The 18,926-nt window shown below is 27.8% G+C and overlaps 2 protein-coding genes across 4 annotated transcripts in view; one reads left to right on the top strand and one right to left on the bottom strand.

The window, feature by feature from the left end:
• The window catches only part of LOC107167252 (neurotrimin-like), a 227,858-nt gene that overhangs the window by 186,727 nt on the left and 22,205 nt on the right, over positions 1 to 18,926 (bottom strand). The gene's annotated exons all lie outside the window — the stretch shown is intronic.
• LOC149055835 (ejaculatory bulb-specific protein 3-like) lies at positions 770 to 5,120 on the top strand. Its single transcript, XM_089226411.1, has 2 exons — positions 770 to 1,210; positions 4,749 to 5,120. The coding sequence occupies exons 1-2, from the start codon at positions 943 to 945 to the stop codon at positions 4,934 to 4,936; spliced, it is 456 nt and encodes a 151-aa protein (XP_089082537.1). The 5' UTR covers positions 770 to 942; the 3' UTR covers positions 4,937 to 5,120.

Here is an 18,926-nt window from a genome sequence, read left to right as displayed (position 1 = left end):
TAAAATTAACTCACATCTTTGTAAAATCAATACATGCATCGGTTCGTTCAAAATCTAAAAATTTCCAAGAACACGAAGAACAACACTGCTTTTGATATGTATTACTTATCACCAAAAATCGATCGGTATGTCATAACATAATCAATGAAATGGTCGTCTCATCGGACATTACAATAATCATTTTTATAATTTGTCTTCGAGTCTACTCATGTCTCATAATATGAACGTTGCACATGGCTTAAATATTATTTAATGTACATAACATTATGTGAAAGATGAAAAATGTATTTCTTTATTATTATTATTATTGACTCCGGAAAGAAAGGGCATAAGCTATTTGTAGGAGGGGGCGAACGGTTGGTTTTGAATACGTAATGTATGTGTGGCAAGGATTTGTTGCTAAAAACCCGGATGATCACCCATCTGGATGCAAGCAATATCGGCCGGTGCTTACACTCAGAGCATTTCCACAGTTGAGCGTACGACCGCGTCACACCAAGTCACTGAAAAATTTATTGTTTAACTTGTTTTCAAATCTAATGAAATTACATAGTGACGTCGTGTTTTATAACAATATTAAATTATAACTTACGATTAAAATAATTTAATGAGATTCTAGTTTGATAGCATAAATATTTTAAATGCTATACCTAAATAATATTGTTATCTGTGTTCTCAAGGTCACGAGATACCTATTAAACTTTGCAAATCTTGAAGTGGCTGACGGGAGGATTTTAATCGGAGTAATTTTCCACCATCGTCCAAACCAGACGATGATAAACACTATTGACCTTGAATTTTGGACAGGCTCATAAAAAGGTGTGTATAAAAACGACCGCTTGACGATACAGCGACTTCATAGTGTTTCAACTTCATCCGAGTTTCTGCTACACTGGTAAACATAGTCTATGCGAGTTAAGTTTATAACGAAATAATAACAAGATGGTCTCAAAACTATTTGTTACCGTGTTTGTATTCATGACCGTGGTAGGTGTGTCGTTTTCCGTGACCCAAGGAGATGATGCTGTAAAACTCGAAGAGAAGAACGTAAACCAAACTCCTGGCTCACGAGACGAGGTCAAGAAATTTTTTTCGATGATGGAGAAAATCGACATAGATCAAATACTGAACAACGACAGGTTGATGTCGAACAATGTCAAATGTTTTCTGAACGAAGGACCATGTTCGGCCCAACTCAGAGAAATGAAAAGTAAGAGTGTTTGAAGTGTGTGTGACATATTTTCATTATTGGATGTATGATGATTTTGCTAGCGATATTATAATACATAGTAGAATTTATGTGTATTAAATGCAGTGTATTTGATAACAACTAACAAGTATGTATAATAGAAGTTTTGATAAATTTATATTATATTTCATGTTAAACTTTGTAGTTATTTCATAAGCATTACGACTATAAACGATTAGAATAAATTATGTCAAGCCATTTGTAAGCATAACCAATGAATATTTCAAAATACTAATATTATAGCCATTAATCATTATCGTTTTATGTAAACATAATATAATTTAAGTTCGATAATTAGTGTTGACAAGATAATCAAAAGAACACTTATTTTAGTAAATTTCATAAATCAAGTTATTGTATGCTAATTTCGTTTAAATTCCGATCACCACGTACTCCTAAAATCCATCACTGATATGGTATCTACAAGCAAAGACACATCTAATTCCGCAGTTAACAAATTTATATTCCAATTTTTTTAAACCCAACTCTGAAAAACCCATTTTGTATGATTTCGGGTGAACCTGGTGTGATAACCTATTGAAATCATGTTATAAATATCAATCTAAAATCATAAAAATCGATAGTAAATTATATTGATAGTTAACACATTGTAATTTGGTATAATAAAAATATGCCAGTTATTTTTTTCAACGTTTAAAGAATAATTTCAGTATAGCACTGTTATGATGTATGTAGTGAGAAATGTTTAGATATGTGACAAACAAATAGGTAGTATACTGAAAATTTCAGTTCTAATATTCTCAACCTAAGAGAAGTTTCGGATGAACTCGAATGAACAATCAAAGATGTTTCGCTTATTATTGGCTAACGACCAGATCGAGATCCTATCTTTATACATGTACACAACTTTTTACTGATCTTTACGCTAGACGATACGTAATAGATACTATTATATTAAGAGAAAAACCAAATTTCGATAGACGTTTTAAATTATATTTAATCGATTTTAGAAAGTTACGTGTGTTTAATATTCACATGATTAAAAACTTTAATTCGCTCAGTAATTAAAATGATTGATTAACGAGTTTGATCATGTAACACGCCGACAGAATTAATACTGATTACAATTATTTATCACTTGATATGAACACTTAAAGCTCAATTGGGTGAGAGGAGGTACATATCTTAATGGTTAATCGTGTTAAAATGCATTAATATCGTATACGGGTATACGTTTTAAACACAAAGAAACTACGGAACAATATAATAAGATTAGTATTTTATGAAAAAAATGTCAAAATTAGATACGATTATTGATAAGACTGTTAAGCGAGTATTATAATATCTAACAATAAAAATATTAGGATTAATATTTTTCACTAAATAAAAATTCAGTAAATATCATCACAATATTAATATTCTTTTATACCTTTTCCTTCCGATATAGATTATGCAACACGGCAAAAGTAATCAAAAATTGTCGTCGTTTTATATATTACATATTATGTAGTATATTATTATGTGTAATGTATACATGATAATATAATAAAAGAGATTATATATAAGTATGCAAAGGTTGTTCAGCTGTGGTATTAAAACTTCACACGTTTAATTCACGAATATAGCTCATAATATTTTTATGGTTATTATAATCATGATACATTGTGATAATTTGTTACAGAAACGTTTATGTATTCAATATAACCTTGGGTAATTTTTATACTATGTGTAACAACAATATAATTCAATAATTGATAACTTATCAAAAAGTTATTATTTTAACACGTCGTGATTTTATGATATCATAATAAAAAAAAAAACCACCATATTATATTTTCCATAACATGTAGGAATGGGAAATTTACAGATCATGCTGAAATTCATTGGAATCGTTCAGAAATGTCGGGAATTAATAACTATAAATTAAGTTTTATGAAGCTGCATAGACGCATAGTATTGTATTTCACAAACATTTTGTAATATTTACGAATATTATATTTTATTGTATTATACATATATTTAGGAATACACAATTACTGATTAAAAAACAAATAAGTTTGGTTTCAATTGAGATATATTCTATACTATGTATATACTGCATGCGGAGGAATTTAAGCTAAATTGTTAAAATTGATGAGTCCATTATAATTCTCTAATTTTTATTGTATTATTGTATTATATTACATGTTATTAATAATACAATAACAATTTAATTCAATAAATATTTTATAACTGTTAAAAATAATTAAATATAAATTAGCACAAAGCATAAAACATAAGTAAGCCTTAATAATTTATTTAGCATTTTAAACATTTTTAATAACTCAAAAACTCACTTTCAAACGTGTCAACAAAGCATTTCAGTGACTTTTTTGAATTTTTTTACTATACTTTCTTTATTCTCCTTAGAATCTAAAAACTACTTAAAAAGGTTTTATCAGTAGTTGAATAGTACCTATATATATAACATATAAGTAGGTACTTACTCTGAACAAAATTACTCTTTTATTCTGCTAAAAACATCATCATGGATTCATGGACCTAATGTTGAATATAACTATAACAACTATACTTTTGGTAACGTAGGATTTTATAATACGTTTTAAAGGTATTAAAAAATATAAAACAATATAGTTATACTTATGTAAAAAGACACAAATAAAGAGACATGGATGCTTTAAATAAAAAAATAACAATAAATATTGAAAAAAAAAAATTGTAATTTTTAAATGTTTTTATGGACATGGACCAGTTGTGCCTAAGACAATATTTGTATTTTAGGTCAGCATACAAATTTAAGCATACCGCTTAAATTTTAAGTCAGTACACCAATTGCGCTACTTATATTTTAGGTTCCTGATTTTTACATGGATATATGTAAGTTACTACACGGTGGAAAAAGTTACATATGTGTATACACAATTAAATACGTTCATTGTATAATTTTTTTGTATTGACTTAAAAAATCTATTTATAATACATATTTTTTAAAAGTACTTTTATATACCAGGTGTAATGTAGAATAATATTATAAGCCCTCAAAACAACTGAGCGCAATCGGTATATTAAAAGGTAATTTTAAGCGCAATTGGTAAACTCCCGTTTTTATTATTCCCTAGATCTTCTCCGAAATTTCCGGGAGTGCAAATCCTACTAAAATGTGGTGATTTTTTTTTTTATACGATTTTACCGGACAATAGATTTAATTTTAACGTAGAAAATTAAAGCCAATATATTGAAAAGAGTGTGCATTTCTATTTGATTTTAGTACAAAATTGATAATCTTTTTTTGTTTCTAATATACCTATATTAGTTAAAAATAACCAAGAATTATAGTTTTTCAAAATCAGAAATCATTTAAATATTCCCAGTTGAATGTGATTCTTACTAAAATTGTAACTCCTTATATCCTTTGAATGAATTATTATTATTATCTGGTTTTTTTTTTTAAGCTAATTTACTCATATTTGAGAAAATTACTATACATTATAATTATGTTAAACTTATTTGTCTGTTGTATTTTTTCTTTTCTTTTCAGAAATTGTACCAATGATAATCAAAGATAGTTGTTCATCATGTACCAAAGAACAAAAGAATATGATCAAAAAAACTATAGACGCAATTAAAGCTCGACGCCCAAATGAGTATGAAAGAATTTCCAAATTTTTTGACGCGGATGGAAAATATAATAATAAATTCTTAGAAAACTTAGACAAATCGAAATAAAATTATTAAAAATAAGATTTGAAAATAATAATAATTCATAATATTATATACTTATAGTGCATTTTACAGATAAATGTAACCATATAAAATTAAATGAACTATTGTCATTTTACTATTAAATGGAATAAATTATTATTATTATTGTTACCTAACTTAATGAAGAGGTTATATGGAAAAAAGTAGCTTAAATTTATAATAAAATATCATTGCTAAAATAAAATGTGTTTAATGCAACTCTTATTATGTTGACAAGAATAATTATATTATATTTCTGTTTATAAATACTTGTAATTTATATCAAATTAATATTGTTTAATTCATCGTTTCTATACATTTTGATTAGATTTGAATTTTTTAATAACCTTCTAAGTTAAACCTTGATCTGAATTCACATACCTACTTGCTAAATGATCCCTTTTTTCTGAAAAGATTGACATTATGAATACCTTATAGATTATGTTGTACTCGATAAAATTGCATAAGCTGTAATAAAGTCTGTGTTTATAATTAGAAAAAGGGCATTTTAATAACAGTAAAATGAAAAAAAAACACAAATAAACAATGGATTAAAATGTCAATTTAGTCCAGGCACCTTTTACATAAAAACAACTGATTTCAAATTGTTATTTCATGTACAGCTGAATATCTAAAATTTAATTAAAATTAATGTGGCTTTAGAGGTATCCAGTCTGTTGAAGTGCAATGTATACTATGTCTTAACGTTTTTATCTCATTAAAAATGATGTACATTGAACATTACTCCATTGCATTAGTTTCTCGAAAAACACTCAATATTTAATTAATTAATATACTTGGTTGAATATTGTGCATTTAAATATTGTTCACTTGTTGTTAATGTACGTTATTTTAAACTAAACTTGAAATTTATTTAATAGTCTTATTCAATATACAGCTTTGACACCCTGACAGGTGGCTATTTATGATATTTATGAAAACATTTTTGGAGGAAAAGCAACAATAACGGTGTATGTAGACTGTTGAGCCATGGTTGACTGCGTGGATTCGTTATTATTATTGTTTTTTTGTATTTAAATTCTTTGAAACCGCGGTAGTAATGTAAAAAAAAGTAACGTGACAGTGGTTAAATTTGTTTATTTACACTATCCTTTTCATAAGAACAATGGAATAATTAACAATAGTTGAATACAAAATTAACTAAACGGTTATTGTCATAAATGTTAATAATGAGATAGATTGACTGCTAGAAGAATTTTTTTACGGTTGATAGTGGGTTTTTAAAATTTTTTTGGCATCACAATTCAATGGTGTCATTTTCAAGATTTAAGGGTATAAACTTGGGATATATATTTAATAATATATAATTGGGATATAACTATCCCATAGATTCCCTTCATATTTTACATGATTATTAGTTTGTTACTAATTCAAATTAGTAAATATATTTAATACAAATGTAATATAAATGTAACAAACTGTGAAATTATATTATATTAAAATAACATAATATGTATTCTTTAAAACATTATCCATACATAATAAATATAATTAACTCTATAATTATTGATAACGGATTACGCAAATTTTCTACTGTATCGTATACGTGTATTAAAATATTTTGTATTTGACATTAAAATAATAGGAACTTTTAAATTATAGATTTAAGTTTTATACCATGGACATATGAGTCATCACACCGATAATTTGTATACATAATGATTGAGATGCTACTATTTTTAAATTTTGTTTCTAAAATGTAATAATTCAACTGATAGTGGAAATGTTGATGTCAACTTAAAGTAAACAAAGTAATCGTTTCCGATCAGGTTAAGGTTTTCATAGTGGTTTTGTACGCGGATCTGTCAAGGGAATTTAAAAGTAACCTACACTTATTCAAATATTATTCATACATCAGCCGCAGTTGAATTTCGAACAAATATTATACCCTGGAAAAAATTATATATGACTACTTAAACATCATTTTTATATTGCCAAACTATAGCCAAATCTTTTCAACTGGTTTTTAAGTTATTTTGTTTAACGGTAGTGGATTTATTCTCACGGCCTGTATTACACGAGTGACACATATTATATTGTTATAGACGTTATTGTACTATATTATCGTGAATCACTTTGACAATTTTGATAATCAAGCAGTCTAGATATTGAGAGTAATATTACGAAGTTTGAACAAAAACAACCACCATTACATATTTACAATTTAATGGAACATATTGTTTCCAAAGTTTCTTATTTTCGGACATGTTTGTGATACGGACAATAATTAATTTCGTATTTTTTATATATAATATTCACATAAAAGAAATATTTAAAAATAAAATCTATGTAAGAAAAACATAAACAATAGTTAACAATATTTCTCTTTTTGATCGTTAAAATTATTTGCTATAATATATACACGAATTCCTTAACCTCGACTTGGGAGTAATAATCGTGGAAGTACGGACCACGATTCATTTGGCTATACGTTACGCCAGCGACAGACTGAGAAAACAAATCTTCTGCCTCGACCACTTAAAACGTATTTCCATACAGGTCGGTGCAAACTAAGGTTAATTATAGGCATTAAACTCCTTTGAGAATATACAAACATGGTTTGTGACTTAAGAACTTGTTCGAATTACACGCAGAAATTTCCGCAAAAAATAGGTGAGGTTTATTTTTATCTGGATTTAAGGTATTTTCCGTATCATGTTATAGGAATCCATTAAAATTATAAAATTTTAAAAGGAAATTTAATCAAGAAAATCACTGCAACGACAAGGATCGATGGATTTAGAAACAAAAAAATGCAATTTTATGGCATTAATAATTAAGTAAAATGTGGGCAAGGAAGTTACACTTTAATTTTAGATGTTAAGTGTCCTTTGTCTTGAGTAGGTCACTGCAATGGGTGTGTTATTTTGCCTCAAAACAAATAATTATTTGTTACGATAAAAAATGATTTTAAGTGGAATTTAGAAACAAGCGTTATCCTATGACATGTATACAGTATAATTTAAAGTTTTTACAAATTTAGTTAAAATTTGAAATTCAAACGATTATAAAAATAATAACTGTGACTTTAAATGATTATCACATGTTCGATATTGATTATTAATTTTAATTACCATAAGAAACGAATTTGAAAAATTTTGTATTCAATTTACAACTTTTTTTTAGTAACAAACAAAAATGATTTACCTAATCTTCAATATGTCATAAATCAAAAAAATTCAAGTCTCTAAATAGCTTAACGATATTCAACATAATATTTAAAAAAAATTCAATCATGTAACGAAAACGAATATCACATCAGATCAGGTTTTATTAAAAACTTCATTGCTATACAATTGTTTGTTGTTGAATTATATATAAAAAAAATACTTTGGAAAACAATTTGGTTTTTTACAACCAAATATATATATATTTTTTTTAATTTATGTGATTACTTTTAAAAGTATAAGGAAGTTTCTACTTTTGAAAACCTCGATTATTACAAACCGGTTCCATCTTACGATCAAAAACTTACCTCGAAATCGATGATTGGAACATTTTTTCTACTAGAAACTCGTGTTTTCAGACACAAATCAAATACACATCATTGTTAGACTATCTCCACTCAGAATCTAAAATGTATACTTATACATATAGTATAATGTATAGTTTCTATACAGAGAGTATAGACTTCTCTATAGAGAAGTCATCTGTATAAGTTTCCTTCCGTGTGTAATATATTCTATATATTAGGTATTAGGCGTGTTTTACACAAATATTTATACATATTTCATATTATTAAGTGCGCACAGTTCACGGATTAACACCGTTTATTTGTAGGCAACACCGCGATTTCTCATAAAATACCGAGAAACGTCACTCATTATTTGATTCTGAGCGGAAAACTGAATGTAGGTATTGTCTATAGGTATTGTGTTATTTTTCATTATTTTAAATGATACAATATAATATATATTATGTTTTTGTCATATGATTTTATTTAGAAACACATTCAATTTTTTTTAAATCAATATATCTCTGAATTTATTGTTTGATACGATTATGAACCATGATCAATACGATTGAAATAATTTTAATATATACAATTTGATAATTATTTTTTAACCACCCTTAATATGAGTTTCCATAAATTACTATTACCTCAAAGTTGTTTTGGAAAAACGAATAAAATAAAATGAACAACCCCTTGCAGGTGATTTTATTCGATTATTAATAATATGTGCATTATATTATTCAGATGATATTGTGTTTTTGATAATATTACCTATGCAAATGGTTAAACATATAGAGTTTGTACTTACACTAAACCGTCGTGGGTAATATTTGTGTAACATTAAACATTAGGTGAGCTACTTATAGATTATGAGAATAGCTACTATAGCTGCTATTTCTCCGTTTTTTTGTTTCGATAGTTTTCACGGAAATCAGTGACAAAATCCATAGAATACCTAATCGAAGTTAAATGTTATACTCCATGTATGTTAGTATCACGAATATTATCACACAACCGGCGCAAAAATTTCCATATTTATTTTATTCTAAATACCATAATAATACACGGCGTTTTTGTGCGTGAATCTCTTTTTTATATTATTATCCACGCTGCAAGAAAACGTCACGTCTTCTTTTGTTAAACTGCGTAGATCCTTTACTCGGTAATGTGTAGGAACTTACATTCGCGCCCGTATAAGGTATTATCGTACTATACAATAAGCGTATATGTACGTATATAAATACCTACATATTATTTACGTATTATACGCTCGTACATTCGGTACGCCTCTTCAGAACCCTAAAAGATTAGGCGCTCTATACGCGGATAACGACGGCTGCAACGGCGAAGGACAACCGTGCCTTCACCAGCGTATTAGATCTTTGTACAATTATATTAACATTGCCCAAACTAAGTGCACGGCCGCCGTGTCTGTTATTCAATATACTTAAATATTATCATCATATTATATATTACCGACTGGGCTCGCGCTTATAAGCCATCATCTACTGGCTTGCGCCTGTCTGTCGTTTGTGTAAATTTCAAGCGAACAAATCACCGACGTCGCGCCTAAAATATAATTTTATTAGAGTTTTGATTTCGCCACCCGAGATCGTCTCCTAGCGATGGGCCACCTGTTCACCATCCTCTCGTCATCGGGTGAAAATTTATAATCTGTTGAAATCTACTTCACCAGAACGTTTGGCCTAAAACCAGTGATTATGCTCCGACTTCTCGGGGCTGGTTCAGGATGACGAAACGTCGTGAACGCGTTTTATTAAAAAAAAAAAAAAATAGTAAGTTGTACGATATTGTATATTTGAATTGTCGTCTTGTCACGGTACTTGACTGGCAATAAAAAGGTTACATCTAAGTTGTGTTTTTCGTAATATCAGTGCACTTGTTTAAAATAGGACGCTAGTCATGCGTTTGTTGTTATCGTCTTATAAACTTATACGATATTGTAAATTTTCGTTCACTAGTATACAGTTTCAGTTGTGTTCTGTTAATTTTGATATCAGATTTTTTCTACATTCCAATTTTCAAGCAAGATAGTGGTATGCGAAATATCACAAATTAAAAAATATTTATTCAATGTTTGAAAATTTAAATATAGAGCCAATGCTTAATTACAGAGACTGTTCTAACCTAAAATATTGATAACAGGTCAATTTACATTGTTATCGAAACTTTAACTACATACAGTTGAAACTAGTGAACGAAAATTTGTTGACGTACATTTGTGTGATGGAGACCACAAATGCACGGATAGCATTATCTTAACGTATCATTACAATCGTACTCTGAATTTCGGTGTCGTTTTAGTTCGTTTAACGCACAGTCGATCACCATGATAAATTGTTTCAAATAAGTTAACGTGACCAGTAGGGGTCGTGTGCGCATCGATACCGATATTTATATAATAGTATATATAAATATAAACATTTAATACATAATAATGCGTATATAGTGTGCAAAAGTATACGTACACGAGGCGGAGAGGACGAACCGATGAAAAAGCGTAGAATTATCTCGCCTTTCCTTCGTATTCTTATTATTTTGTTCTACCATCCTACAGCAGCAGTAACTGGGAAAACCTATTAATCCAGGTGTTGGCTGCAATAAATCGTCTTTTGTCGCCCCAAACGCGTCGTGGAAAAATCTAGTTGATATATGTGTCGCGGGGCGAGAGCAAATTAAATACGAGATTTCCGATGGCGCTCGCCGTGGTGTGGACGAGGGGAGGCGGCGAGCTGAAAAACGACGAAATCCCTTTATCCTTAAGGGTGTCTACTTGTGTTTCCCATATACACATGATACGGCTGTATATAATATAACGTATGCACGTGTGAATAGATAACGCGAGTTTCCCGGTTAGTTTTCCAAAATGACTTCTACACTGCAGTTCAAGGCACCGATTTCTATGGTATAATTTAGAAATTATATAGGTGCATGCCGCGTACCAAAACTACTATATATTATATTATCGCTCTCTTATTATTCTAAATCTGTTTAAAAGACAACCAAAATTAAAACTGCATTGACATATTACGTTTGAGTCGGTGTATAATTGACCCGGTATAGATATAGTATTAAACTGTCCGACTGTGTGAATTGTGCATATCTACGTCTTTGAGGCTGTGTTTAGGTTTTTCTACAATGTTTTCACTGTTAAGGTGCAAATGTTGTGTATACAAACATTATAAGCATGACAATCTATTTAACTGATATTATACCCGTTTTATTTTGCAATAAATTAGAAATCTATCTTTCCAAATTACTATATACATTATAAACATTGACATACATCATTTTCGTGATTATATATTGCATACTATACTATTTCATAACCGTTAATTTTATAGCTCTAGCTCAATTAAACACAATTAAACAGTAAAATTACCTTAATTTTAGAGCCTAAAAATCGATATGATACATTTACAATGTATATAATTATTATATCTACTCAACCGCATGTTCTTATAACCTAATTCTGAGTTCGAAAAAAATCGTCCGTAATTCATAATTCCCATTTTTCATTAAAATAATCAAACAATATCGTAATACTTGTTTGACGTTACACTAAACAATATATTTTTTATCATTAGTACTAAATTTAAAACGAAATCAGTAATAACATAGGTCTTAAGTTTCACTTTCACGTTTTAAGTATCATATTGTTTTCAGTATTTATTTCCCTGTACCTACGCCCTACATAAAAAAATTAGATACAGCGAGACCTGTGTTAACGGATACCAGTAGTATATAGTGGACACCTCTCTCAAACGGACTAGACAATATGATTAGTCTCGGTAAAAAGATATAGAATTTCGACTTGTTTTTAACAGATATTTTTATCTGTTCGTTATATAATGTACAGGTTACAGTATATTATAATGTTTTTAGAATACTTGAAACCATTTTTAATTAAACTACATAATATTTATACAATATTTATATCTGTTGATATAAATATTGAGAATATACTATATAATATTATGTGATATTATGCAAACTAAAATCTAATATACATTATATTCGGCTAGAAAATCTCGTGGAATGTAACATATTATTACAGAAATATTTCAACAATTCCAATTAGATACATATTGTTATAAATATAGTGAAGATTTTATTCTTTTCAACTTCTTTTTATACTAAACCATAAACAATAATGCGAGCATTTCTGAAGAAATAACGCCGCTAGTTACATTAATGGCATTTGTGCGAACACACAGCGGGCGACCGATGTCCGTTGTGCTGCCGAAGTAAATAATTCATAGTTACCCTTGTCTATGGACCCGTAGCGAGGACTAAAACGAAACTTTTTTTCCATTTTCCATGGTTGCTCAAAGACCCGGTGGACGAAAAACGAGGATACAGACAGAATCCACAGGGAAAATGTACGAGATATACTCACAAAACTCTTATATACTAGTTATATATATATATATATATATATATATATATATATATATATATATATATATTTATATATGTATGTGCGATAGTGTGTGTATGTGTGTGTGTGTTGCTTTTACAAAACTTTGGGTATATATAAGGCACTTTAAAAATGGGAAACCACTCCAATACGCAAAGATGTCAATTTGTGGTCATTGCACATTTAAGTTTTGACGACGATTAAAGTTACCACGCAGGTATCATCAAACATAAATCAATTTTATCTACTCAGCAAAAGTGTTGGGCTGAACATTTTAAATGCAAATTCGTTTATGTAAAATGGCGTTAGATGCGTCTCCATCGTGTCTGTGCATAGTCGATCAGCTGCAACTTTCCACTTCAGTTCATTAGATAAAAATCATATTTTTTTATGTTCAAACATTATATCCATGATTAACGAAAATCAACAAACAGGTAATACCTAATATCAATAAAATATGCTCGTAAAATACTATATAATGTTAATGTTTAAATACATACCAAAGTGGTTTTTTTAACAATGTAAACCATCAATAATAGTTATAATTTTAAACGATGAACAATCATTGTAATACTATAAAAATAATAGGATGATATAGATAAAATAAATCGAAAACAATATTTGTATTATTCAGTATGCACATAAATTAGCAGATCGAATTAATTTGAAAAATATAATGACGAAGAAGAAGAAACATATAAACTTCCAATATAATGCTTCATATACACTTATTATATTGCTAAAGCAATGGCTATTTTAAAAGCCCTAGAATATTAACTATAAAAACAAACTAACAACTCCGTCATCTTAAGTGATTCCCTAAGATCAATAACAAGTATTGCTAGCACACACAATCCCAATGACGTATCAAAAAAAAAAAAAATGTAGATTTCAGGTCACTCATTGATAAAGAGCAACAAAAAAGCTGACACGCTAACTAAAAAAATAGCATTAATAGCCCCTACATGTAATATCGAAAACATATCAGTTCAAGATATAAAACGCAAAATAAAACTTCAGCAGAATCTCAGCAAAATCTATGTGCACACAAAGAACTAAACTAAATTAAATTAAGCAAAACCCTTATATTAGCCGAATAACCACTCAAACCGTAAAATAGAAATCATCATTAACAGACCAAATTGGTCACACCAGACTCACCCATGGTTACCTGATGTTCCAAGAGGAACCCCACACGTGACCGTTCTGTGGTGTCAATTTATGAATCAAACATATCATGACCAAGTGTTACACATACCGCGAAGCAAGTAACCGTAACCAACTATCTGAAGATATATATTTTATATTATATATATATTTTATATTTTATATATATTTTAGACCGAACCTGTCAGCCCCCAACATAATATCATTCCTCCAGTAAACCGAATTAGACAAGCTAATTTAGTCATAATGCTCAACCTTGTCTCTTTTTTTATTTGTTTGTTTACCATTAGTTAACTGTTGATGTAATGTATATATTAGTAATATAAAGTAATATTGCGTCCAGTGACTACAGCTGCCGTGGATCGTTTCTTTCTTTGAATAAAAAAATTAAAATAAAAAAAAACTATATGTAAATTAAATGAACAATTATTAGCTCTATTGACGCATTTATGATATAATGATGATGATATGGTAATATAATATGATATTATAATATAGTTTTGAAAATCAGGTATTTATATCTACGATAATAAGCTAGTATATGTCAATCGTAATCTTGCATTAACCATAAGTATGCAGTAAAATTAATTGTATACAACTTAATTTCGTTATTATAGTGGTTTTTACGTAAGAACATTAATGACAACGTCACAAAAATTTAAAAGGCGATATTTTCTCATATTTAAAAATAAGATAGAAAATCCTGGATATCAAGAATAGGAAATTAATTTTTCTCTGTCACTATCAAAATCAAACAATATCCTTGACCTTAATTAAATTAAGGTAAAAATGTCCTAACAATTCAAATCATAATTAAATATAATGCAAAATACCAAAATATACGATATAATTTTTTCTTACCAAAGAACTGAGAAGAATCCCCTAAGGAAAAATATACCACTAAACTACTAAAGTCATCAATTTTCTAATTTAAATAAATTCTAAAATCTTGTTAACAGTTCATTAGTTCACAAGATAGTTTTAAGTTTTTCACAGATGAATCCAAAATAAAATTATACTTAAAATTTAAATTCTTATTTGTAAATGTACAGTAGACTAATATAACGACAGACTTTTTTAATAATAATAATAATAATAATTGGATGTTTAGTTACACAAAACAAAAAATATGGTAAGTTAAAATTAACATAAGGAACAAGTCCCAGAAGTATAATAGTACCTTTAGGCGTACCGAGAATTATATTTAGCGACCTAAACAGATAATTACGTGCTCAGATAGTACACGTAAAACAGTTTCACTGCTGTAAAATTACCCTGAAAAAAAAACACAAAACCGTTGATAAACAAGGTATTTAATACGTATAATAGAGACTAGGCTATTTTACGAATTAAAAATTGTTGGTTGTCAAGTACAATAGTGTGGCATGTTTTGTTTTTTTTATAAATTAAATAATTTACAATATTTTTACGGACTGGACATCATGATAAAGCATCAAGGCGACTATATCAAGGTGAATTCATATACCTACTCAATACACATTAGTCGACAATGGTAGAAGACAGGAATTCAAAGTTTTCGATACTTTTTTCTTGCCCACCCCCACTATAGAATTTGAGAGTTATAGTAATATACATAGTGAAGTGTGTACGTAGTAACTATGTATACAGAGGTTACAGGGTTGATATTGTCAAAGTTTTGGGTCTTACACTTCCATATGTTCAAAATCACTACAAAAAACTTTATAGGATACGTATGGGTTACTTTTCGTTTCCCCCCTAAAAATAAGCAATGCATTACCACGCTTGTCTTCAACATATCATAAACTACATAACTTCTGGGCATGGTGCATGACGTGGTCAAAAAAATCGACAACAGCAATAATATTGATGTAACGATCTAGGTGAAATTTAATTTTCTTATCAGTTATTGCACCAAACTGAATGATGTAATAGCTTTACTGAAATTTCATACTGTGTAATTATCATATTAAATAATATTATTAAGTTATAATATGTTGATAACTAATGCCGATTACTCGTAAATAACCAAAATTGTATCTAAAAAACTATAAAATAGTATCTAACAGTTAAATTTTATTATAAGTCAATAACCTACAACAATCTACATAAGATCATTACTATGATCATGATACAGTAGAATTGTATATTATCCAGACTAATTAATGTCAATGGTGGTCTGGATAAGCAAATATCAGGATGATTGGAATTTGACATATCAAAAGTAATATTATTATATTTATATTTAATTACATGTATTTATTATTAATATGTATATTATACAATTTGAAATTTGTAGCAATAAACAAATAATTATATGATTCTGACACCATATTTGTCAACCAAAGCTCGACCTGTTTCACCTTTTTTCAATCATCCAATGATATCTACTTATTCTTTCATGGTAAGCACTACACATTTTCTATTTAACAATAATGTAACACGAAAACTCATTCGTTAAAACGATTGACTGAATTAAGGGTACGACAATTAGAGAAAAACTGACTAAGTATATAATACCTATGTATATATTAAGAATAATAAATACCTATCTCTATGTAATCTAAAGATGATTATGAGGTGTCATAAAATAAGATTACGATTTACAATTACGATTATTTGGGATTTACGAATTATCAAAAAAATTATATATTTTTTGGTCCGGTTGATTGGCGTTAGGATAATCAGTTATCTACTATACATAATATATTTATTAGTAATTAATTATATTATTACCATATATAGTACAGATTTTACGTGATTTTGTGTTATCAGTATAATATTTACAACTATTGAAATTCCTTTCAAAATCTTTACATGTCGTTTGCTATACCGTATTTGGTGTTTCCAAAATCATGTTTTTAACTTAAATTGATTTTTATTATTAAAATATTTAATCTTTTTTTGTGACAATCAGTAGTATGTTATATGTTTTACTTAAATCTATATGAATGCCTAAAGTTTAACTTATTCACCGTGTATGATATATCGATATGTAATGTATAATATTTGGCTTAAATAAAATATATATAACTATCATTTTGTAATTATAGGCTAATAATCCTAGTAATTGAAGCCTTTATGTTAATAAAAAAAAAAAAAAAAAAAAAAAAAAAAAAATATATATATATATGTATACATGGTATAGCACAGTGTATTAATGCAAATAATATTATTTTGTTTCGAATATTTGTTTCAAATTTACAAACGGCAAAAACTATTTTCAAAACAAAAACAATCAATTTGAATAAATAAAATACGTACACGCCGCAGTTCTTAATAAATACGCAGTTTTATACTTTTCATTACAAAATTCCAAATTTAAATGTAAATTTAAATACTTAAGTGATATTACATCAATTTATATAGCATAGTAGCATACCAATCTTTGTAGTATTTTATTTTTCTGAGGTCAACACAATATTTAGTAGTAACGTTTCAACTAAATGAAATATTCCATTTATGTATTTATTAATGCTACAGACGGACTTAATTCCTAATTCCTTGTATACTTCTCTAAAAGGAATAATGTATTATGTAAGTACTTACTCACCTAAAACATATGACGTGAATAATAAGTTATGGAGAAAGTAAGAAATAGAATATTGCCCACAATGTTCAATAAAAAAATTCTTGATATAGAAAACTTTATATTCCTAGAAATATTAAATCATCATAATGGAATAAAATTGGGAAAAATAGAAGGTCCACCGATTCAGGTGGCCAATCGGGTGCATGTAAACTCCACCGATTGCGACTTTTTTCACGTAAATTCCACCGATACATTTATTTTAACTGAAAAAAAAAATGTAACCTCCACCGGTATGTTTTTTCATAGCAGCATCAAGTCAATTTTTCCAATTTTTTTTTTTTCAATAAAGTAATAAATATATTTTAATAATAAATTCCAAATTAAAATAACAAATTGTATAAAAAATAAATATAAATGGCATTTTTTAAGGAAAATGTTGGCTATTTTTTAGAGCCTATTTGTATGGTATTGATTAAATCCGGGCCCTAATTATAATATATCTATTGTATTTGTTTAAAAAAAATCATATAAAAACCAAATAGAAATAATAGAAATATGTATAATTATTAACATTACGTATGTAATATGTACCTACATAATTTATGTACAGATTTATTATTTATATATATTTATTCAGATACTTATATCTTTTTTTACACAATGTTAAAATAAATAATATAATAATTATTGAATATCTAATAGAGCTTTTGTAAAGTGATGTATATTTGAATTTTTATATGGAATTTACATTTTTTTTTTCAGGTAAAAAAAATGTATCAGTGGAATTTACATGCTATAAATTCAACCCTAAAATCGACTACCTGTAAATCGGTGGAGTTCAGAATCGCCCTGCCAATCGTCTGTTGCATTATTTGTGCCGAAATGTGTACCCGGTTCCGATTTTTGTACACAAAAACTTCCAGCGATATACCTAAAGCAAAATTGGGAGGGGTATTAAAACAAAACACCCCCTTATTAAACATCTTTAAATTAAAATTTTTAAACAGACTAAATAATTAATTATGTAGATATGATTTTTTTTATAAAATAAATAATTTGATGTTTATCATATATTTTATTTATTATTTAGGAAATTAAATTTGTATTTTATCAAATTTCAATTTCGTTTAGAAGTATTTGCTTTTAATTCAAATATCTACAACTAGATTGAATGAATAAATGGAAATTGTTATTTTTGATTATCTATTCACATAATACACTTCACCTAATAACTGTTTTTTTTTTTTTTTTTTTTTTTTAATATTGGAATAAGTTAATATATTTTAATTTTTAAATAGACAAGAAAATCAATTAATTTTTTATAAAAAATAAATCAATTTTATAAACAATTTATTTATTTTTATTGCATTCAGATAAAGAA

This window comes from Diuraphis noxia, unplaced genomic scaffold, assembly GCF_037042655.1.
Source record: "Diuraphis noxia isolate RWA-SAM2 unplaced genomic scaffold, SU_Dnox_SAM2 contig0004, whole genome shotgun sequence".
Lineage (NCBI taxonomy): Eukaryota > Metazoa > Arthropoda > Insecta > Hemiptera > Aphididae > Diuraphis > Diuraphis noxia.
The sequence above is the reverse complement of the archived record's forward strand: the minus strand, read 5'-3'. Positions and strand labels throughout refer to the sequence as shown.

What these genes read in the sequence shown, in the direction of transcription:
- LOC149055835 (XM_089226411.1), top strand. Translation starts at nt 943, where the DNA reads ATGGTCTCAAAACTATTTGTTACCGTGTTTGTATTCATGACCGTGGTA. An exon ending in CCAACTCAGAGAAATGAAAA is followed by an intron (nt 1,211 to 4,748) that starts GTAAGAGTGTTT and finishes TTTTCTTTTCAG; the next exon opens with AAATTGTACCAATGATAATC.